The sequence below is a fragment of the Ictidomys tridecemlineatus genome, chromosome 9, assembly GCF_052094955.1.
Source record: "Ictidomys tridecemlineatus isolate mIctTri1 chromosome 9, mIctTri1.hap1, whole genome shotgun sequence".
NCBI classification, from domain to species: domain Eukaryota; kingdom Metazoa; phylum Chordata; class Mammalia; order Rodentia; family Sciuridae; genus Ictidomys; species Ictidomys tridecemlineatus.
Window position 1 is genome coordinate 103,819,229 of NC_135485.1, and position 24,881 is coordinate 103,844,109.

At 33.1% G+C, this 24,881-nt stretch overlaps 1 protein-coding gene across 1 annotated transcript in view; it reads left to right on the forward strand.

Moving 5' to 3' along the window:
* Eif4e (eukaryotic translation initiation factor 4E) overlaps positions 1–15,542 on the forward strand; it is a 36,516-nt gene extending 20,974 nt beyond the window's left edge. The window contains exons 2-7 of the mRNA XM_005325763.5: positions 3,236–3,342; positions 8,243–8,338; positions 10,739–10,802; positions 11,497–11,610; positions 12,780–12,919; positions 15,182–15,542. Of these exons, the coding sequence (XP_005325820.1) occupies positions 3,236–3,342; positions 8,243–8,338; positions 10,739–10,802; positions 11,497–11,610; positions 12,780–12,919; positions 15,182–15,296 (636 nt within the window). The 3' untranslated portion in view covers positions 15,297–15,542. The remainder of the gene's footprint in view (positions 1–3,235; positions 3,343–8,242; positions 8,339–10,738; positions 10,803–11,496; positions 11,611–12,779; positions 12,920–15,181) is intronic.
* The last annotated feature ends 9,339 nt before the right edge of the window (positions 15,543–24,881 follow it).

Below are 24,881 nucleotides of genomic sequence, written 5' to 3' on the forward strand. Positions count from 1 at the left end.
TTGTCTTATTAAATTAAGAATTATTTTTTTAAATATATTTTTAGTTGTAGATGGAGACAATATCTTTATTTTTTATTTATATCTTTTAATGTGATGCTAAGGATTGAACCCAGTGCTTCACGCATGCTAGGCGAGCGCTCTACCACTGAGCCACAACCCCAGCCCCAAGACAATTATTTTAATATTACATATTAAGATAATTGCTATTAAAAGTGATGATCAGAAGATTTTAAATTAGTATATTTATTGTTTCATATTTCCACACGTACTTAAAAGTGGGTAGCTAATTTTACTATAGTTAACTTAGGAAAGGTACAAATTTTTTATGTTCTTCAAAGCTGCATCAAATGGATTAAAAAAAACTACGTCAATTATTTAAAGCAAGACTTTTAAAATTAAAAGAACACTTTCTAAATTCTAGGAAATGAGCATATTTTCTCCTGATTACTTAGTTTTTCTTTCTATATATTCATAGATTTGATTATTATCTTAGTCTTCCATTATTCTAATAGTGAAAAGAAGAATAATGGAAGGAAAGCATTAAATGAGTTAGAAGATGATATTTTGGACTCTGTGAAACTTGTAATTCCTCATTTGCTTCATTTTTTAATGCTGCTGAGGTAAAAGGTTTAAATAAAAGTTGTGAAAATGTGGCTTATAATGAGGATACAACTACGGGTTGAGCCTCCAAAATCTGAAAATTTTTGAGCCCAAGAGGAAAAACCTGCCCTTATGTGACAGGTTGCCATTAAAACACAGGTGCACAACTCTTGATTTCTTCAATGTCACCAAGGGAAGAAATTCTGTTCCAACTCCTTCAACTTCAATATAAAAATTTATTGTACAAATTATTTAAAATGTTATATAAAATTACCTTCAAATTGTGTTTATATGGTATGTTTGAAACAAATTTCCCAGTTAAGATTGAGGTCCCATCCCTAAGACATCTCATTCTGAAAAAAATTTAAATCTGAAACACTCCTGGTCCCAGGCATTTTGGATAAAGGCTACTTATTCAATCTGTACTGTACTTTTGGAAGAAGGATATATTTTGCTGGCATACCCAACCTTACAAACCCTTTGGTGGGATCATCATTGTTTTCATCATTGTTTTAAACCCACGTGACAGTATTATTGCTCTTTTACACTGGTGATCCTTCCTGCATTTACCCAAATACTTAACCTTTTTTGATATGTTATTCTTTTTGACATCTCCAAAATTCCATCTGGGATCCTATTGCTTATAGGCTGAAGACTGCCTTTGATATTCATTTCACTTGGAATCCATTGGGAGTGGCCCATTGAGTGGGTGGGTGAGAGGATGTGGTAGAGTCTTGTCTGTTCAAAACTATGTTTTGATGTCTTCATTAAAAAAAAAATTTGTAATTGTAGATGGACAGCATACCTTTATTTTGTTTACTTTTATGTGATGCTGAGGATCAAACCCAGTGCCTCACACATGCTAAGCAAGTGCTCTGCCACTGAGCCACAACTCGAGCCACAACTCTTGATTCTTTTAAAAAATAGATTCAATTCCCTTTTCAAATAACTCTTAATTTCATCCCCATCCCCCATCTTCTGTTTTACCATATTAATCGTCGTTACTAAGTCTCTGTGGATGTCATCTTTGGATGTCTTTTAGGGATGATCTTTAGTTGTCTTTTAAAAATTCTTTGTCTAGTAATGTCTGGCTGATTACTAGATACTTATTAATAAAGCTTAAACTGCACTCCTAATGGCATGTAAATTTTGAATCTTTTTATGTAAATATTTTAATTCCTTTTTTTCTCTTTTTTTGGTGGAGGTGGGTAACCAGGGATTGAACATGGGCGCTGGACCACTGAGCCACATCTCCAGCCCTATTTTTTTTTTTTAATATTTATTTTTTAGTTTTCGGCGGACACAACATCTTTGTTTGTATGTAGAGCTGAGGATCAAACCCAGGCCGCACGCATGCCAGGCCAGCACGCTACTGCTTGAGCCACATCCCCAGCCCCCTATTTGTTTTTTTTTTGTTGTTGTTTGTTTGTTTGTTTTAGAGACAGGGTCTCACTTAGTTGCTTTTGCTGAGGCTGGCTTTGAAATTGTGATTCTCCTGCCTTAGCCTTCTGAGCCACTGGGATTACAGGTGTGAGTCACTGCGCCTGGCTTGAATTTATTCAGTTTTAAGAGCTCATAGTTCCTGTTGAGTTTGAACACTGTGGTCATTAACAATATAATTATGAGCAAAATCAAGACATAGCCCATGATCTGAGTAACTTTACAGGGTAGTAGAATGAAGTTGCTGTACATATCCTAAGTTGATAAGAAAAAAATGCATTCTTTAAAACAAGTATTAAGCACCTATCTGGTTTGAGATCTTTTAGAGCATATCTGCTCTGACTTTGTTTTGTTAGTTCAGTTTAAATCTGATACCCACCCTAACAGTAAAAACTCAGAGCAGCTTGCCTAGCATGCACAAGGCCCTGGGTTTGATGTCCGGAATCACCAAAACAACTCAAAATCTGATACCCAAACACTGTTGTAGCCCTATCTCTGTACTCTGCAACTTTTGTTTCAGCTTCTGGTGTCTTTGTTTCAGCTTCTGGTGTCTTTCCTTTATGTTTTCTTGATCAGTTTACACTAGCATCAATAATAATAGGAGGAATGTGGTGAATACTTAAGTTGTCCTCAGGTTCCTTTTCTTTCTGATATTTTTAGGTGACAGTATTCATTTTGTCTAACCTAAAAGAAGCCACTTTCTTTTTTTGCATATTGATTATTGAAAATGTCAAGTTGCTAAACTTTGAAGTTACAGAGTAGGTAAACAGTATGACGTAAAGGCAAGGACCTCTGTATCATTGGCTGGATCACTTTACAAAGCCTTTTTTTGCCATTGCTTTATAGTTGTTATACTCTCCAAAACTTAGTTTTAGTCCTTCGTCTACCCCCAATAATAATAACATATACAATAATATGACATGTTAAGAAAATAGTTGATTCTCCTAATTTTGTTGCTTAATCTTGATATTTAAAAAATGGACAAGTAGGTGGATACTGCGTATTTCATAAAAATTATAGTTTAAAATTTGAGAAACTTTCGCTTAATGAAGAGACTGGAAGGAAGAAGAGTCTGGTTATTAGAGGTTGGTTTTTGATCTGTTCTATGAAATTATTTTTTCTGATTCCTTCTCCTTAAAAATGACATCATTGGCTCAAGTTTAATTAGAATAATGTTTTATATTGTTTCCATTAGGAAACCACCCCTACTCCTAATCCCCCGCCTACAGAAGAGGAGAAAACAGAATCTAATCAGGAGGTTGCTAACCCAGAACACTATATAAAACATCCTCTACAGAACAGGTAAGCTTTCTCACACACCTAGGTTTTCTGACTTAGTAAGGAAAATGGTGAAGAGGTTAGGTTTGAAGGGGAAAATTAGATGAGACTAGTTTTTGTATGCTCAGGTTGAGGCTTTTGTTTTCATTTGGATGACTCATGAACATCAGGCAGTTTTGTGTGTGAATCTTGAGCTCAGAACTAGATTAGAGTTTGGTTTGAAATTCATCTGTATTGGTTGTAATTGAAGCTATAATAGTAATTAATTCTCTTAAGGAGAAGTGAACTTGACTCAAGATAAATGTCTGAGATATCAACAAATAGAGGGTTTGTGTTGAGGGACAGTTCCTGTGAAGGATGTAGACTAGACTGTGGGAGTGGAGGATCATGGAAACAAAATAGTTTGTTTTTAGGATACCATATGTACCTAAAAGGTCAAATAAAGAAAGGTTCACATAGCTATTATTAAAAAAATGAATAAATAAGTCATTTTTTTTTAAAGGGGGAAAGTTTTTTTTTTTTTTTACAGTGTAGATGATACAAATTGGGGCAGTTTGAAGAGTGAATAAGGCATATACAAATATGTAAAGCAAGCACAGGTAACTCAAAGTTGGAATGAAAAAGGAGAGGTACAAGGTGTAGACAGACTAGAGTTGGTTGTATTTAAGAGACAAGTTAGGAAAGGAGAAGGGGGGAGATGAGGATGTTTTCATAGTTAACAGTATAGTAGGAAGTCAACGTTCATTATGTGTAGTTTTCCACAACTACCCACTCCTTCTCACTAATACTGTTTCTGTTTTTCTGATTGTTTTTCTGGATTGTGTAATGAAAATTAACTTGATTTCGCTGATGGTGGCAACTCAGAAATGGTGGCAACTTAAGAACCTAGAGGAAAAGTTGGGTGGGATTAATTGAGGATCTTAAAAGTTTTATTTCAATTCCTGTTGTTTTTATTTTTTCTTATTTTTTGGGGGGCAGATCTTATTATGATTACTTGAAAGAGGCCTATTATAATTAAGTTTCCTTTAGCTAAAAGAATATTTTCCCTTTACATTCTTTTTTATTTTATTTTTTAAATATTTATTTTTTTAGGTGTAGATGGACACAACACAATGCCTTTATTTTTATGTGGTGCTGAGGATCGAACCCGGGTCCCGTGCACGCTAGGCGAGCGTTCTACCGCTGATCCACAATCCCAGCCCCTACAGTCTTTTTAAAATATTTTCTTTTAGTTGTAAATGGATACACAATGACTTTATTTAATTATTTTTTTTATGTGGTGCTGAGAATTTAACCCAGTGCTACATATGTGCTAGGCAAGTGCTCTACCACTGAGCCCCAGCCCCAGCACCTCTTTATAGTCTTTGTATGTTTTTTAGTCTTTCATTATCACGGGAAACTTTTTAAAGCAATAATCCAAACATACTTTATGAAGTGTTCTCACAGGACACCTGTGGTTCAGTGTCTCCTTCAGTGAGGAACACATCAGTTTTACTAGAAAATGGGGATTATCAGATAGTGAAACTTCAAAAGTCAAATAATTCTGGAAGGGTAAAATCCTTTCTTAGGGAGGCATTCTGCCCAAGTAATAAGTTGAACTGCAGTTTCATTTAATTCAGTGTGACAGTAGCTCCAGAATTTTTTTTCTCACTATTTTCAGTGGTATCTCTGTATATTCATTCAAGTTGTTAGCACAATTCTTAGTAGTGTTATTGTGAAAAGAAGTAATCAAGGTACGTATTTCCTCCAGCTTGAAAGAATTCTGAGATTCCTGAAGTGTTACTAGTAAACAAATGTATGAAATCCTAAAAATGAAGACTCTGGAGATTTTAGTTTCTCTAAAATCTACTTTTTGTGTAAAAGAGCAGATATCATTTTTAAGAAAAATGATGCCTTATGGTTTAAATTTTGGTAGTTTTTCTCTTTATTTACTTCTTATAAATATCTTGTTTTTGAAACAAAAACACAAAGGAAAAGTAGCATTTTGCAATCTATTTAATGAAAAACATAACTTACTAGAAGTCAGCTGGATTTTCATAGCTGCTTTTGCATTTGATCTGTGAAGATTAGTTGTTTCAATGTAAGTATAAGAAGAAAATGTGGTCTCACACTACTACCTTGCTAGAAAAGGGAGAAGAATTTTAAGTAGCCTTCTAAGATAATTATGGATATTTCCCCCAATACTAGATTTATTATAGATTACTTGCAGTGTAGAATCTGAAACCATATTCAAGAACTTTTCCTACAATGTTATGTTAAAAATCCATGGTCTTCCTTGCATTTGGTGTGGGTATTTTACCTATGTGTGATCATACATTAATCATTTGGGAAATAATTGATTCAGCGAGTAGATACTGTGAATGTCAACACATTTCATTGTGTAGAAATTTGAAATAATAATTCATTACCATACCTCTGAGCTCATCAAAAAAGTCTTTAATTTTTAGGAATTGTCAGCTTACAGTGTCAAATGAAAGCTTTCCAAAATTAAAATTTTTGTCCTGCAAGCTCAAATTTTAAGTCACAGACTCTATTCATTTCCTAAGCAATAACCATGGCTTATCAGTTATTTTGTTCAAGTAAATATGATATAAGTGGCTAGTTCCCCTCACAAATCAAATAGTTGTCTAAGTGTCATATTTTGTTGTGCCTTGTAGAAGTACTTTACATGCATAATATGAAAACAAATAAAAATTCAACAAGAACATAATTTTTATTGTTTTGTCAAAGACATTTTTAAATGAACCTGGCAGAATTGATAAAGGATACAGGGACTATTAGTATAGTTTGGTGTCTCTGTCTCTTGCTAAGGCCTCAGCAGATTTATCCTTTTTGTACCATTAGTGCACATTGTCAATAGTGAATGATAAATAGTGTCTTAGAATTATATATGAAAAAGGGTCCCCTGGGGTCTGCAAACCACACTTTAACAGTCTTAAAATTAAAAACATTCTTGTACAAACATTTTTGTCTAGTAACCCAGTTATTTTCTTTCCTTTTTTGGGGGGTGCGGGTACGGGGGGGGGATTGAAATCAGGAGCACTTGACCACTGAGCCACATCCTCAGCCCTGTTTTCTGTTTTATTTAGAGACAGGGTCTCACTGAGTTGCTTAGCACCTCGCTTTTGCTGAGACTGGCTTTGAACTTTCCATCCTCCTGCCTCCTAAGCCACTGGGATAATAGGCATGCTCCACGGGACCCAGCTCCCAGTTATTTTATAAACCTTTATGTTTAAAGGCTAAGCACAGTTTTCTTTTTAAAAGAGACCATATTATTGTTTTAAATTTAGAATATCGTACTTTATTTTGCAAATTTTGTGATAGTTGTTCTGCCTTTTTTTCCCCTTTAATAGTGATGGGCAAATACATACAAATTATTCAAGCACATGTTCATATGCATCTCATTTTTGTGTCTAACTGTGGTACTAGGCATCAATCATGGAACTATAAAATATATAATTTGGAAAGCCCTTCAGATATCATTTATATTGATGAAAACATGGAATTTCTCTTTTACTTACCTTTGTTACAGTCCTCCCTCTGGTTGTGGAACCCCAAATGATGTTCAAGTTAATATAAAATGGTGTAGTGTTTGCATTTGACCTTTGCACAGCCTCCTATATTTATAATACCTATTATGTTAATAGTTGTTGTGCTGTACTTAGGGAATGATTTTTTTATATGTTCAATATGGGCAAAAGTTTTTTTTAAGCTGAGTATTTTCTATCTGAGGATGCTGAACCCTGGATACCAAGGGCTTACTGTATTACATTTCAGAGAATATTGAAATTCAGTTCTTCTAAAGGTGAATCATCTTGGGATGATACATTTTATTGTAATGTTACTGTGTTTATTATCAGTATAGGAGAAATTAGTATATGTAATATTAGGTGTGTGTGTACTATTATAATTATTTAGGAATAAAACTTTTAAATGGAAGTATATACAGTTATATAGAAACTGGTTAACATTGTTTCTGAACATATCTTTGCAGTATTACTTAATCCATTTGTGTTCCCAGTTGTATGTTTCAATAAATGTAGAATCAAATTTAATAGTTTTTCCTATTCCTAACACTCCCATTTCTTCCTCTTTGTCTGATAGCTGTTTGTTCCTCTCAAAATTCAGCCTTCTTGTTTCTAACCTTCCTTTATGGCTAAGTATGTGTCTAGTCTATTTTTTCCTTGTGCTTATTTATCTCTTACCATATAGTTCTTTGCACACTGTAATTTTCTCTGCCATATTTATATGAAATCCCCCTGAGAGATTAACCTCAGGGTCTTTAGATGTTACAGGGAATCTATTGAAATAGTACAACCCCCCCCCAAAAAAAAGCCCCCTTTCCCCCCTCTGGTGTTCAGAATTGAACCTTGGGTTTCATACATGCTAGGCCAATCCTCTACTACTGAACTACATCCCCAGCTAAAATGCATATTTTTTAAATAAAATAGAGAAAAGTATTCATTATTTGCCAATGGATATCAACTACAATTCAATTTTTAAAAATATTTGTGGTAAAATACACATAAAATTTAGCCTTAATATGGTACAGTTTAGTAATGGTAAATACATTTACATTCTTGTTGTATAACTAATCTCCAGAAGTATCATCATCTTACAAATAATAGCTGACCCCTGACCCATTAAACAACAATTTTCTATTACTACTTCTGTAGCCCCTGGCAATCACAATCACCATTCTCTGTCTCTGATTTTGACTAATCCAGGCACTTCATTAAAGATGAATCACAGTATTTGCCTTATCATATCATTAATGATAATTTTATGTCAGCACAACATTTTGTTCATCCATTCACCTGTTGATGCCATTTAGGTTGCTTTCACCTTTTGACTATTGTGAACAATCCTGATGTCAACTTGGGTGTACGATGACTGTTTTTTGACACTGACTTTTTATTTTTAGATGGGCACTCTGGTTTTTTAAAAATGATAAAAGTAAAACTTGGCAAGCAAACCTTCGACTGATCTCTAAGTTTGATACTGTTGAAGACTTTTGGGCGTAAGTAAACATTTATTTTAGGATATTTGTAATTTTTTTTTCTCTTTTAAGTTGAATCCACAACAGGAAGGATGAGGGATGAGTGAAGTTAACAAACGTTCGTCTGAAGAACTTTTGTCTTCTCCTCATGAATGTTTGAATTTGTGATTATACCTGATCAGTTTTAGAAAGGTTCTATCCATTATCCTAGGCCTGAATATTCTGTATTCCTTGATCTGAAATATCCTTTCCTTCAAAATCCTTTATTGCCCCAAAACTTTTGGCAAATAGTTGAAACTTGTATCCTTTAGTGGTTGCCTAAATAAATCTCCCTCATGACTCTAGAGCACTGTTTGGTGTCAATTTCTATAATTGTTTTCAGTATAATGTCTGGAATTTCTTATGAAGTCTCAGGCTGAAATGATAAAAATTCAAGGGAATGTCAAGAAAAGGATAGTATCTGTGATGATAGTTCATTATAATTTATGATAGACTAAGAAAAATTGAAATGTTTTTCAGATTTTGTTTCTAGTTAAGCTTTGATTTGGAATCAAACTTGTGCGTAACTCCAAAGTACAATTTAAAATTTGGATTCTGATTCTCTAATATTAAACAATTTTTTTGTTCTGTTTTGTTTGGGGCTAGGGATTGTCAGGGCCTTGTGCATGTCATACAAGCACAAGGCCCTGACACGTTTTAGTACGTGTAGGCAATTTCATTTCATAGTGGATTTGTATACCATAATTTAGAAATTTGAAGGAATCCTTCAGCTTTCTTTAATGACTAAATTAATTCTTAATTTCTTACTTTTTTCTAATAAATTTCTTAAAAACAACCTTTGAGTATTTTTGTTTTGATTCAATCTGTATATTCTCAATATTTTGTTCAATGTGCTATTATAAATTCTCATAAACTAAACAGACCTTAGAGCACCTGAATAAGAAAAGAAGTGGCAAATATAGCATTAGCTAGGCTTTTCACCTTAAATTCCATTGAAGAAATGTGCTCTCATATTAAGCACTTATTGTACGAAATTAGTAGTGTTAATGCTGAATCATGGTTATTATTAGGTTTCTTTTGTTGCCTAGTTGAAGCTGTCATTGATAACATTGTTTGGGAAGTTACCATTAGGTAATGATCCCACAAATCTTATGGAACATGCTCTTTTACCCAAACTGGGATTATAATAGGTGTCTTACCCTATGTAATCTGATCAGAAGATGCCAAATTCTTTCTTAAAACTCTTCTTTGAGATATTTCCATACTAGGTTTAAATAGTTAGTTCTAAGAGAACCTAAGCATAACAGTCTGTAGCATATGACTGAGGTTAATTAATTTCTGCCATCTAATGTTTGACATAGGCAAAGCATTCTCTTGCCAATTTAAAAAAATTTTTTTTTTAGTTGTAGATGGACACAGTCCTTTATTTTATTTATTATTGTTTTTTATTTTTTATGTGGTATCAGGGATCGAACCCAATGCTTCATGCATGCTAGGCAAGCGCTCTACCACTGAGCCACAATCCTGGCCCCCTTTTGCCAATTTTTAAAAACAATTTTGCGGTAAGAGAATACAGGAATCACATGATATAGCCATCTACTATCAGGAAAGTGAATGTTTAAGCAATTGCAAATATTATTCTGCTAGCTTTGTATTTGGAAATGGTTTAGAAATATCAGTTCCTTGCTATATGTAAATGATTATAATTCCAGATGGTAGAGCGTAGAACTATTATATTTTTAAAAAAGTTTTCAAGTAATCATTCTGCTAACTAGCCAGTAAAATTTATAGTTTTGGGGAATCATTCTACTTTTGGATAAACTTTAAGGATAATGATGTTGATTATTTAAGTCATGTAATCCTGAGGATCAGGTTCATGTTTTCTCTTGATCTCTTTCCTTCCCCCCAGTATCCAGGGATACTCTATCACCAAATTATACCCCTAGCCTGTTTTATTTGTTGAGGAAGGGGTCTCACTGAGTTCTTCAGGCTGGCCTTGAGCCTGAGATCCTCCTGTTTCAGACTCCTGAATTGCCTGGATGTCTAGTGATGATTTGTTTTTTAGTGTTTGAGAACAAACAAAACTGTTCATTACCCTCATGTTCTATCATTTACTTAAGCAACCTTATGCCTTTATTTTCAGTTTTTAATATATACATTTGTTTGTAATTATTTGTATGAGTTAACCAGTGTACCAAAATGTTTTGTCAAAATTATTAAAAATAGTTTGTATTATAAATTGTTTCTTGAACGTATCATTAAGATCTGTTTTGTCTGTCCATTTCAGAAATCGACTTCATAGAAAAACAAATACATGTGAACTTTTTTGTGTTAAGTTTTCGTGTTTCTAAGTGTGTATAATGCAAGCACATAACCTTTCATTACGTATTATATTTTTAATTGTTCTTTTCTTTTGCCTAGTCTATACAACCATATCCAGTTGTCTAGTAATTTAATGCCTGGCTGTGACTACTCACTTTTTAAGGTATGCCTAATCAATGATTTCATGTATTTATTATAGGACTAGACCATTCAGGTATTCATTAAGAAAACTTTCCACAGTAGAATAGTTTCTACTGTGATGCACAGGCTAATAATTAAATTGGTGTTACTTGGCTTTTAACATCAGCATATTTTGCTCTATTTATGGTATAAAAATTAGAAATTAAGAACATTACTCTAAGGGCATACTGAGATTGATTTTGATGAAAGCTCTGATTTTTATTTTCTTCCCTCCAGTCCAGTTCCTCCTTTTTGTATTTAAGTAGACTGAGCTTGTCAGGGGTTGCAGGGTTTCTTGAAATATTTATAAATGGACTTTGTCAGATGGTTGGAGGATGCAGCATTAATTAATTCTGAAATTGCATAAGTTTTGCATGTGTTTTCTAGGTGTTGAAGGATACGTAGTTAACTGATAAAAGGTGTCTCCTAGGCAGAAAGTTTAAGCATTTCCAAATTAAGGAAAGCACAAGGTTTGATAACTAATAGGTGACAAAGTCACACCCCTGATATTTTTAAAGTCCTTTTTGCTTTTTTTTTTTTAAATAAAAACTCGACCCATAGCAGTTCATAATAAAGTTTAAGAAGTTGACAGTATTTTACTTGCTGATTATAGTGGTTATCTCCCTCAAAGTCCAGGTCACAATATTGTTTAATAATGTTGTTTTCTTCCCCTGTAGGATGGTATTGAGCCTATGTGGGAAGATGAGAAAAACAAACGGGGCGGAAGATGGCTCATTACATTGAACAAACAGCAGAGACGAAGTGACCTCGATCGTTTTTGGCTAGAGACAGTAAGGTTTTAAAATTACAAGGCAGTTTTAGAATACTGACTGTTATATTACATTACATTTTGTTTTGGTTTACTTAGTTTAAGAGGAAATAATGATGCCCACATTAGAAAATCTTAAAAGTTAATAATTGTTTTATCATATGAATCCTGTATACCTTATGTGCTAGTATGGTGAAATATTCTGCCATACTAAGTCTAATTAAAATGATTGGAATTAAAATCCCACCTTCCATAATAAGATTACCCTGGTCATTTCATTAACTTTGGAATTTATAAGATTTTTAATGGATTTGCAACCCATTTATAGCATTGCTGTATGTGTGCTACATTTTCTTTTAGAAGTAAACAGATTATTAATACCATTCAACCTAAAAAAGTTTCAGTAACCTCTTTTTTTTTTTTTAAATGTTTTTTTAGTTATAGTTGGGCACAAAAACCCTTATTTTATTTATTTTTTATGTGGTGCTGAGGATCGAACCCAGTGCTCAGCGAGTGCTCTACTGCTGAGCCACAACCCCAGCCCCTGTAGTTAGCACTTAAATATTTGAATGAGTTTTTTTTGTTTGTTTGTTAGTTTTGTTTTTTAAGAATAGAGTTGATTTTGCTTTTGGAAAAGGTCATCAGTAAATAACAGTTTAGAATTCCTTATTAAAAAGTCAGGACATTTCAGTTTTGCAAAATGAAGAAAGTTCTTGAGATGAATGGTAATAATGGTTGCCCAATGTTAAATGTTTTTAATGCCCCTGAACTATGTGTTTAAAATGGTTAAAATGATAAATTTTATGTTTTATCATCTCCCCCCCCCAAAAAAAGTCATCATGTTCTTATGAAAAAGCAACATGGCAATCTAACCATGAATAGCTATTTCACATTATCTCATTAATCATTTGTTTGCCAACAAGTATAACCAGCAGCAAGGCAAATGAATATTAACAACATAACATCACTATCTGTTCCCTGACATCAGTTGCCCAATTTGATGAAAAAATTAAAACAACTGAAATATTTAACCAGTCAAGCCAAATAATCATATGCATATGTAAAATTTAGACATTTAAAAGCTGATTTTATTATTTGTATGTATACAAATACAGAAGGAAACATTTGCCATCTAATTAAGTGGTTTATAATCTATTGGATGTAATTTGGGATTTGTTGTTGTTTTTGAAGCTGCTGTGCCTTATTGGAGAATCTTTTGATGACTACAGTGATGATGTATGTGGAGCTGTTGTTAATGTTAGAGCTAAAGGTGATAAGATAGCAATATGGACTACTGAATGTGAAAACAGAGAGGCTGTTACACATATAGGGTAAGGTTTTGCTCTTTGCTTACTACTTTGACAATATTAAGGTAACTGAAACCTTTTTACTTGTGGTTTAGAAATACTTGGGTTTGTAAACCATTATTTTTCCTTGTATTATTTTAATGACAATTTTTATAATTTTGAACTCCTGTTGGTGCTCATTGTCTTACTTATATAATATTTTTTTCTAATCCTGTAAAGTTGCTTTTTCTTATCTAGTATGTAATTCTTAGAGCACTCTACTTTAGCTTGCAGTACTTTATTCACTTACTAAGTAATGAAAATGTATTTTTCTCAAATTTGGAAAGTGCTATTTGGAATAAAAGTGCTACTTGGAAAACTACAAATGTATAAACCATCATAATTCAGTGAGTATTGGCACATGATAGTGAAATTTCCACATATATGTACACCACATAGAATTTTACTTGAAAATAAACATTTTAAGTTTTGTCTATTTAAAATCCACATGTATAGATTTTTCTTTTTTGGGGTGGGGGGTAAATTTTGTTTTTTGCAAAAATGGTCTGTCATTTACTTTCAAACATTATTGTTAGGATTTTTTTATTACAATTACATTAGTAAATGTATTAAATTAGTAAAATTTGTGGTTTAATTTTATGTTAATAAGTACTAGGTAGTTATAGGTCACAAAATGTTTGAATTGCTCATTTGGTGATTTTTCAAACATTATAAATTCTCCTAGGAACATACCTTCCAATCCTTTTTCAGGTTTCATTCTATGTGGGGCTTGCTTCTATCGTCAATTTGTTATCATATTTAAGATCTTTCCATCAGCATCAAAACATCAGTTTAGGAGTTTCATTTTACTTTGAAAACAATAGTTAAAAAATATAGGTTTCTTTCTTATGAAAGTTTTGTATTTGTGTCAGCATTAAATAATTTTGAAATCTAAAACATTTTGATAATTTTTTAAGGAAAAAATATTTTAACCCTTCTAATTTGTATGAGTCAGTACTATGGGTTTTGACATTTTTATTGAGGAATTATATTTGTAGGGAATGCATTACGCCATAATTTTAATCTAGTAGTCATTTTCACTTATTATAAAAAAGTATTTTTAGATACTCTATTTGGAGGAGGTTAGTAAAAGCTTCTGAAGCAGGGGTGGAGTATGAAAAAGTCGGAATGGTGAAGTATCATTTTGGGTGATGCTCCATAAAAGTGTACATTCCCTTGTTTTTATTTGATTTTTATTGCTTCTTTAAAATATTTTTGCTTTATTTTTTCTAAGAATAAAAGTTTAGATTTCTATATTGATGTATGACACTCTCTGTGATCTTTCCCTGGGTCTTTGTTAGCCAAGCCTGACATTCATTTGTGATCCATAACAGCACAGCCTTATTTTTGGTTCTCAGCCCTCAGGTGCACCTTTTTTTCTTTTTTTCTCATGACTCTAAAAAGGAGCTTTCTTTAATATAGCAGATGAGATTAGATCCTCTGATTTATACAGTATGATACAGTGGTATTTGGCACTCATTCACATTTTATTCTTTACAGTAGTCACATGTTCTGGGACCAAATGGTCAAGGTCCCTCTTTTATATCCCCACCTTCCCCCAGTGATGAATCCAGGACCTTTTACATGCAAGTCAAGTTTTCTACCCCTGAGCCTATAACCCCATCTCTAATAACATCTTACTTGAAAATAAGGTTTTAGGGTTATATTTAAGGCAGAAATTATGCATGTTTTAACTTATCCTGAGAAAATTATAAATTTCCCTCAAAATGTTTAGTTTTGTTCTTTAATCTTTTCAGTATTAGGTATGGCAAATGTAATGGTATAGTAGTATACAGTATTAACTGTGTTCATATGTATAATGTAACATTTTAGGTCAAAAAATGAAATAGACATGTGCATGTTACCTAGTTTTATGAAAGTTAAGTATGCCTGTGATAATAGTTTCATCATTTGTATTTATAATTATTTGATTGTGTTTTCCCTACTTGTCTCTACCTACTATAAATGCCTTGGGCCCAGGAACTGACCCTGCTTTGCTCACTGTTGGTTTAGTGACAATTATTACAGTACTTGATATATATCTGATTGGGTCTTAGATATTTGTTAAGTGATTAACTAAGATTGCTATGGAAATATAAAGTGTAAATCAAGCTAAAAGGAAAAAGGTGTGCAATTTTTCTATTTTACTCAGTGTGTTTTTAGATATTAAGACTGATAATGAATTTTTAAAATTAATTTTGTTTTGGTGAATAAAAATAAATGGCCACTTTCTTCTTTGTCTTCTAGGAGAGTATACAAGGAAAGGTTAGGACTTCCTCCAAAGATAGTGATTGGTTATCAGTCCCATGCAGACACAGCTACTAAGAGCGGCTCCACCACTAAAAATAGGTTTGTTGTTTAAGAAGACACCTTCTGAGTATTCTCATAGGAGACTGCGTCAAGCAATCGAGATTTGGGAGCTGAACCAAAGCCTCTTCAAAAGCAGAGTGGACTGCATTTAAATTTGATTCCATCTAAATGTTACTCAGATATAAGAGAAGTCTCATTCGCCTTTGTCTTGTACTTCTGTGTTCATTTTTTTTTTTTAATTTTTATTATAGTGTCCACTATCCCAATCAAAGAATTACAGTCCACATCATCCCCAGAATCCATAAATGTGTTCCTGGCCCACTCTGTATTAGCTTAGTAGAATTACCATTACAAACAAGTTTTACCCATCCACAATATTCAAAAGAACTTGCGTTTCTATACTTTAATAGGAAAAAAATTGAGTTTATGTTCCATTGTATGCAGGGGCATATTTTGCTGGTTTGAAAGAGTATGATGCATACAGTTTTCTAGCAATTTTCTTTGTTTCTTTTGACAGCATTATCTTTGCTGTACTCTTGCTGATGGCTGCTAGATTTTAATTTATTTGTTTCCCTACTTGATAACATTAGTGATTCTGATTTCAGTTTTCCATTTGTTTTGCTTTTGTTTTTCCTCATGTAACATTGGTGAAGGATCCAGGAATATGACACAAAGGTGGAATAAACATTAATTTTGTGCATTCTTTGGTAATTTTTTTGTTTTTTGTAACTACAAAACTTTGCTACAAATTTATGCATTTCATTCAAATCAGTGATCTATGTTTGTGTGATTTCCTAAACATAATTGTGGATTATAAAAAAATGTAACATCATAATTACATTCCTAACTAGAATTAGTATGTCTGTTTTTGTATCTTTATGCTGTATTTTAACACTTTGTATTACTTAGGTTATTTTGCTTTGGTTAAAAATGGCTCAAGTAGAAAAGCGGTCCCATTCATATTAAGACAGTGTACAAAACTGTAAATAAAATGTGTACAGTGAATTGTCTTTTAGACAACTAGATTTGTCCTTTTATTTCTCCCATTTCTATAGAAGGAATTTGTACTTCTTATTGCAAGGCAGTCTCTATTGTGTCTTCTCTTGTAGTGTCTTCCACTTGAACAGCATAAGTTTGGAGCACTAGTTTGATTATGTTTATTATAATTTTTAATAAATTGAATAGGTAGTATCATATATATGGATGAAACTGATGTGGCTATCTTTGTTTTTTTATAAAGTAAGGCCCAGTTCTTTAGTCTTAAGTAAATAATGTAATTTCAATATGTAAAAATTCATGAGAATTGGGATTTTGGTGCATCACCATTTGATTGATAGGAACAGTGGTTGTAAATCTTGGTTGCAAGTTGAGATATTCTTAAGTGTCAGAATGATAGCATAGGGAAAGTACAGGTGGGGGCATTTGCATTAGTATTCTTATCAATAGAACAGAATAAATAAGTATTAAGATATTTATATTGGTCAATTGTTGTAGTATGGTTTTTCTGTAAACTTGAAAACTTCATTTCTTCTTTGTAGGTATCATTTGAAAGCAAACTTGAAAAATATTTTGTCTCTGATACATAATTGTATAGTTCAGATCCTGTGAAATGAAGTGTGGCTATCATAGAACAAAGAAGGTGAACTGTAGGTAGCAGAATGGAAATCATTAGTCTATAGGAGATTTTGTCTTTAAGTGGTGATTATGAATGGATCGTTTTCAAACTGATAAACTTGACAAAGACCCTTATAAAATAAAATGGAATTAATAGCATTGGTTTCATTGTAGAATTTTCAAATAGATTTTAAAGGCTACCACTGATTGCCATTTGACTACTCTAAATGTCACAAACACTCCTTATTCCATATTATAGAAATATTGAATGTTGTGTGTTTAATCTCCACATTCTGTTCCTAATGTCTGCTATTTAAGCTTGGGTGATTGGTTTAGCTGACATTGTCTGTGTTGATATATGTAGTTGTGAGCATTTCAAGAACTTTGTTAAGTGGCCATGATGGTAGTATGTTGGCAGTGAGTGGGATTGGAGTAGTGCATCTATTAGAAGTTAATGTTCTCATTTCCTTAATCCTAAAATGAAGTACAATTTTAAGAAGTAAAAGCTTTTCCCCACAGAAGAAGAATACATCACACAGTTCTAAGTTTTTAAAAAAAATTGTAGCATTTGATTGTTATAACTGTTTTAGAATCACAATTTTATTTTAAGTCTTTTCCCAGGAACAGGGAGGGATGATAAACTATTATGAATCACTTTGGCCAATTGCCACTTAAATATCACAGTGACTTGCAGCTTTTCATAACTTTACTACATTACCCTGTCCAATAGGAGGTTTTAGATAGATACATTTCATAATAGAAAATGGAAGTAATCTTTAACAGATAAATAGTAGTTCATTGTGGGATGTGACATTTAATGGATTTAATCTTAATTATACCAATTCTACAAAAGGATTTGGTACATAATATGTAAGAATTAAATAATTACAAAACTTATGTGCTCCCGTCACTTTATATGCACATTAACCTGCACAGAAATTCTTGGATATGTAGGTACTGATAATTCCTCATTTTATGAATCAAGAAACAGAAGCATTGAGATCTTTATAGCTTTTGTCAGGTGCAAAGTGTGTTTTAATCCTGGAAATTAGGTTCTAAAAACTCTAAATCACATTGTATTTTTCAGTAGTGTGGGCTTATAGATTATAGATTACATCAGATTGTAGTCACTTCATAGGCCACTTCATAGTCACTTCCTTTGTTAGTGAAACTAATAATAGGTGGGAAAGTTTTCTAGACTCAATTCTGTTACCAACCAACTAAACTATTTTGAGAACATGGATACAAAGGTAAAGGAGTTTAGAGGAATATGTTTTAAGTAACTATTTTCATATAGTTTCATGTGTCTGTATTCTTCTAAGATAAATGGCAAAATAAAGAACAGTGTTTGAATTGATAGTTGATATTTTTAAATGCTGAAGTTACATTCAAGAGGATAATGTAAATTTAGTGAGGCATTGTGATAGTGCAGTGTTTTGCATTTTAAAATTAAAACAAGTTAATGACAAAGCTCCATGCTACCTTTTATCTGTGTTTCTTCCAGACTGTCTTCAGTGTGAGTAGTGAAGAAGAAAAATACCAATTTACTCAATTGACGTCAGACCCTCCACACAGATTCAAGATTTTAGGCCAGACTGATATTGAAAAACAAGACTATTCACCATTTCTCTGGGGACTACTATAGCAATTCTGAGTATCTAGAAACCTTAAAACATTAAATATATGTATTCATGCTGGGCACCCTGTTGCATACTTATGATCCCAGCTATTTAGAGAGCTGAGGCAGGACCATCACAACTTGGAGGACAGTCTGGGCAACTTAACCAGACCCTATCTAAAAATAAAAAGGGCTAAAGGTGTAGCTCAGTGGTAGACCACCACTATGCCTATTATACTTGAGGCCCCAAGGTTCGATCCCTACCACTGCAGGGATGGGGAAGGTATGTGTGTGGCGGCAGGGCGGGGGCGGAAGTATGTGCTCATTTTTCTTGTAATTTAAAAAACATTTTACAGAAGTATGTTTGACAGTGTAGAGTTTAAGACTGGTCCTTTATCACAAAGGATTTGAGAATTACTACTCCTTGTTTGCTTTCCCCAGTAGCCCAGGCCAGCTCTTTTGCCCTTTCTTCCCTGAAACAAGTATGTCTGTTAGGTCGTGCTCCTCGTATCTTTGTAATTGTTAATGGAGTTGTCAAAATTTTGAGCCTCTTCAGTAGCATCTTAATTCTGTTGCTTATTGTGAATTCCAAAGTAGATATTAAACAGCCTTCCTGTTACATAGAGTAGTTTTAGACCTGTTTTCTTGTAATTATTTTTTCCACTGGTGGAAGCAAAGAATGAAATTATAGGCATATGGTAACATGAAATTCAGAGGAACCAATTTTTCACATTAATTTTTCCCCTTTATTTTTTTAGACCTTGTAATTCCTCATAGTTTTGCACAGAAGCTATTTCCCTGCCTTCTTTCTGGCAAAAAGAAAAAATTGTTTTTTACACATTTGTATATTACATATATGTGTTTTATATGAGAAGAGAATACTTTGTTCTTGATGCTGAACATAGAGGTAGAACAGAATGACTGGGTCCCTGCTCTAAGAAAATTTAAAAGCAGATTCAAAATGAGTGTTTCTTTTATAAAGTTATACAAATAGCTTTTGTTCCTGAAATAGTAGTAGAATTTATATTCCTGGAGGTTATGTAATCTAGAGGTACATGTAAAATGAAGCTGACTTTTCAGCTCTAATCTTGAATCTAGATGGATCACCATGGGATTCCAACAAACCTGTGTGTGCAAATTACTGCTTTTGCAAGACCTAGTTTCTACTTTTTATGACTAAACTAGGTGATTGTCCAAGTAAAGTTTTTTAAAAATTATGTGATGACATTTAAAAATTTTAACATTTGTTTAAACTTAACTTTTTTGATCATATTGTTGTATTTTCTGTGTAATTTTGTCTGCATTAGTGTGATTTTTTTTTTAGAGGTAGCAGTCCTTTATCCAGCCACCTTCCCAAAATACTGATCCGTGATTTTTTTCTTTAATGTTTGATCAAACATAACACATGCCTATTTTATTTTTCTTCCCTACAGAAGGGTAGAAGGTGAAACATTCCTGTCTCCTTCAATCTCACTCTTCTTTTTCAAGGTACCACTCAAATTTCTTATAAATTTATGTCTATAGAGATTTTCTGTGCATATCAGATGAGTGTATGTGCACACATGTATAGATTTTTTAGACACAAAAGTCACTAGCATTGTTTTGTCATTTAATAATTTTGGACATTTTTGTCATAGTGCATGCAAAATGCATTATTTTTATTGTTCCACATGTTCCATTATATGGATGTATTCTTTATGGGTGGACTGACTCCTTTCTTCCTCCCTTCCTTCTCCCTTTCCTTCCTTTTGGTATTTTTGCCTTCACAGACCCTCATTGTTAAGATGTAATCCTATCTTTGTACACTAAGCTTAATGAAAAACAATTTGTTTTTCTTTAGCAGTACTAAGTGGCACTTATTTTCTACCCATTTGACACCCAGACCATTCTAGTCCACATACACAGACTATCATCTGTTAGTCATTGTGTTCTACAAAGCAGCTTTGTAAGTTTTGTAATTTTGTTTCTTGTGATATTTTTCTGATTGGATAATCATTTCTTTATTTTCTTCTAATGAGCCAACATGGTTATAAATACAAGTAAGATAGTTTATTTGCTAGATTGTATTGTTTCTCAACGATAAGCCATGAGCTAGCTACTTTCATTTTAGACTAGTAAATGTTGAAAAAGCTAGAACCAAAAATAGGGACATTGGAGCTAGTTTTATTTTAAACCTTATAGTGAGTTTAACTTCACAATTTACTGAGAGTGTTACCTAAACATACCTTTATTATCATAAGCAGTTTCCCTTGTCATTTCATTTGTTTTTAGGGGCATTGTTTTTCTATTTTATTTTTTGTCTTCACCCTTTGACTCAGTTTTGAATGGTTTGTGCATGGAGCCTGACATTGTGTTTTGGTGTGTAAGATTCTCCATATGAAACATGAGTCATGAAATTTGTCTCAGCTTTGCATTATCTCTTTATGGCAAACTGTTAAGCATATTATGTATACCTTGGAGGCTATTGTTTTTTAGCACTGCCTTTTAGATACTAACCATGGCTAAATATTGTGGTGTCCTGCACTTGTAAGAGTTTTGTAATGCAGCTAAAATGATACTTAGGATATATCAGTTATTTTGTGCACTTTTTTTTTCTTTCAGAAAACCACTAATTCTTTACCTCCTCTTCATGCTTTTTGAAGTGTTGCTTTTATAAGGGTTCTATCTTCACATGTTCATATTTCCAATCTGCTGTCCTTGTGTTATTTATCCTGACATTTTGCTTGTGCCAGTGATTTCCAAATCTCTTTCCTTAACCATCAACTTCCTCCTGTTCATAGGTCTGATTCTCCTTACCTACTGGATCTTTGCTTCAGGGGTCTACTAATTACAGTCAGTGCCCAAGTCTGTTTCATAAATAAAGTTTTATTTGAATATGGCCTCACTCGTTTATATGTGTCTATAGGCTGTTCTTGTCCTACAGTGGCAGAGTTGGCTAATTATAGCAGACTGGCCACAAAGCCCAAGATGCTTTCTTGCTCCTTATAGAAAAAACTTTATTAATTGTAAATATTTTGTAGTAATTGTGTTTTTGGCAAAACACAAATAACCAAGACTGGATTTAACCTGGTTGGAAGCCCTGGGTTCAGTCCCTAGCACTCAAACGAAATAAAATTTGAATGTTCTTTATCTTTCCATTTTCTTTTTACTTCTACTAAACCTATGATCCCATTCCTACCAAAAAGGGCTTTATTAAATGAGTGTGATTTGCATCCTTACCTACTCGATATTATCTTCTGCTGAGATGATGTCTCCAAGTCCACTTCAGTTTCTCAAAAATTTCTAATTATCCCTAACTGGATTCTTACCCTAAATGATATCCCAGCTATTTCCCCACTATTCCCTGTGCCCTTAAATGTGCTCACTGTTTATGAGCACATGTTTGTTAGGTGTTCTTATTGTGCTCTTAGAAAGCAGATAAAGAGTTTTCTCAAAGTGGAAAATATTGAAGCTTATGTGCTTGGTATCATAGTTAATAATTGGTGTTTTAATGATAAGAATGATTTCAAGTGGTTTCTGAATTATCCATCAAAGATGTATTTACTTTGTAGGCCTGTCTTTTTAATATATTTTCTTTATTACCTAGAGTAGCATGTGGTATGCATTTATTGGTTCCTTATTGCAGGGAGGCGGTGGGCAGGAATGAAAGAACTGGGGAGAATGAAAAAAGTTAAGGTTATCAAGCAAAATGCATTCCACGAAGCCTGCTTTGGTGAAGCAGTTCACTCAAAGATGTTAATTGTACAACTGCCATTTGTAGGATGGCCTTAAGTAGTTTTTGCCTTAAGTAAGCTTTGGCTATGCCAAAGAAAGACAAGATCCAGTAGATATTTCACAGTAAGATTAAAAAAAAGGGGGGGGGGTAAAAAAAAATCTCCACTTGTTCCAGAAAATTGTACATGTACTTTGGAGGCAAATTAGCCAAAGTTCAAATTCTGACATCTATTAGCTTAACTACCTAAACTTAGTTAAGGTAGTTGAGTTCTGCTGGTTTCCTCATCTGTGAAATAAGGAGTGATACCTGTATCAGAGGGCGGTTGTGAGACTTGAGTTCTGAATGTAGAGAGAATAGCTTAGTACCTGTTACATAGCAAATATTTGTTTAATGGGTGTTTGCCTTCTTCCATAAATTTCCATAAAATAACACCTATAGTGTAAACAATGTAGTAACATCTAACTTGCATGAGATTGTTTTCTTAAAAGTTATCAGCATTGGTAGAAATAATACAAATTGCATTTTCATAAATGCAATAGGATGGGGAGTCAACCACATTTTGAGGTCAAAGTTTATAATCCAGCCTAATTTATGCAGTCTTGGGGGATGTATGGTTTTTAATATGATAGTTTTTAGTGAAATGAAAGTTATTCCCCCAAGGGTGGCTATACCATGATTGATGATTGATAATGATATACATGTATCAAATTGTTTTATTTTACAAGTTCTGTAAATCTGAAGCCACTTCATGAATTGATTCTAAGACTGAGGAGCCTTGTATTCTCAAATTAAGGTTTCCTGATCTACAGAAATGGCAGTGGATGGATAAATCTTTAAAATTAGTTAAGTCTCAGATCCGCCTAATAGGTAAAAACATAAGCAGTATAGCACATGCTGATATTTTGAAGTGAAATTCAGGAATAATGTGACTTATTACCTACTTTTTTTTTTTTAAGGAAAAAAAATATCCCTAGAGAATGGAGATAATAATGATAGAATGAAATAACAGGGAAGTGGTTTTTAATAAAATACTTTAAACATAGCTACATAATAGTGGGACAATTTGACTTAACACTTCAGTGTCAATGTGACAACTCTTAAATGAAGGCTATTAAATAAGTTACTCTAGGAAAAAATCTTTACTCAATTTACATGTGATATTCTTGGAACATTCAGAGTACACTTGCAAAAATACTTCATGTTAGGTAATGGAATGAGACTCAAGTTTTCAGTGTTAATAAATAAATTCTTTAAAAATACATAAATTTCAGGTGAGATATTTATTTGCATGTCATTTGGGACACCAGCTTTCCAGTTTTAGGTTTGTTTGTATATTCATCCCCAATAATGCCAGAAACACCCACCAGCGATTGTTTCAAAGTGTTCCATAAATTTCCATTGGTATGGTAGAACTCAGTGGTGATATGCGCTTTGAAAACCAGTCCTTTTGATCAATGCCTTTAGTTAGCACATGAGTCGGCTAGCTATTCTGACTCATGCCTAAGTCAGCCCCCAAGTGATTTAGACAATGATCCCTGTGATCTAGCTACACGTTGTGGGATGTAATAAAGCATGCGTCTCTACATTGGTTTCCATCCACATGTGGCTATTTAAGTGTAATAAAGTTCACCAGTTTCTCATTCATACCAGCCACATTTTAAAGTACTCAGTGTATGTGGTTAGCGGTTATTATTATAGAGAATGCAAATAAAGAATATTTCTACCATTTCTAAGTTATTGAGTGGCTGTATTGCATGTTGTTTCTCAAGTAACTTTTAATGTTTCAAATGGCAGTGAATTTTACTTCTGGAGAAATATCTAAAGAGCAATCATGCCTAAAAGCAGAGCTTAGAATAACATTGTCATTTTTTGTTGTTGTTGAGTTTGACAATGAAATGTACCTGAATGAAATGCCACTAAATCTATACATAGGTGAGTCTAAATTCTACTGAAAAGCACAAAGCCCCTTTTCTTATTGCAACCTACAATCAAAAAATTTTATTTTGTGGGTCAGTTTATATATTCCCGTATATACCAAAACAAAAGGTTCATTAATCTATACTCAAGTGTTACCATATACAGTGTGCTCTGAGATTTTCTATGCCTGCCTGTTCCTTCTTTCCTTCCATCTCAGTCCTCAGCATCTAGACAGTCACAGTCTGCAGTTTTAAAAAAATGCCATGGTAACGAGGCCCTATAAGAATTAGCAAAAGTTTTTAATAATAGTTGGCCACCTTGATAATAAATATTTCTTTCTAAAGCCTCCATTGTTTCATTGTACTTGATTAATTTAATTTCTAGTTTTTTACTCTAACATAAAATAATTGTATTTTATATTATAATAATATTTTAATATAAGAATAATAATATCTTAGTATCTTGCCACTTAGCATCCTTCTGCCAAAAGTGATGATGCTGGTTTTGGATAGATTCCCTATGGGGTTTTTTTTTTTTTTGGTGGGGGTGGGGACTGTTGGTTTATTCAGTTGAGCTTTTCTTTTATGGTGAGGGAGGTGGGAGCAATAATTAGAATGCAAGACTAGTTGCCTATTTAAGTTCACACAATTCATGACAATCTGTTATCTGCAATAACATGAGCACTTTGTTTTGTGGAGCAGAAGAGTTTATATCCACTTTAACCAAATGTCCAAGTTAGGTTTCAAATTTATTAAAAAAAATGTGGAGGAAAT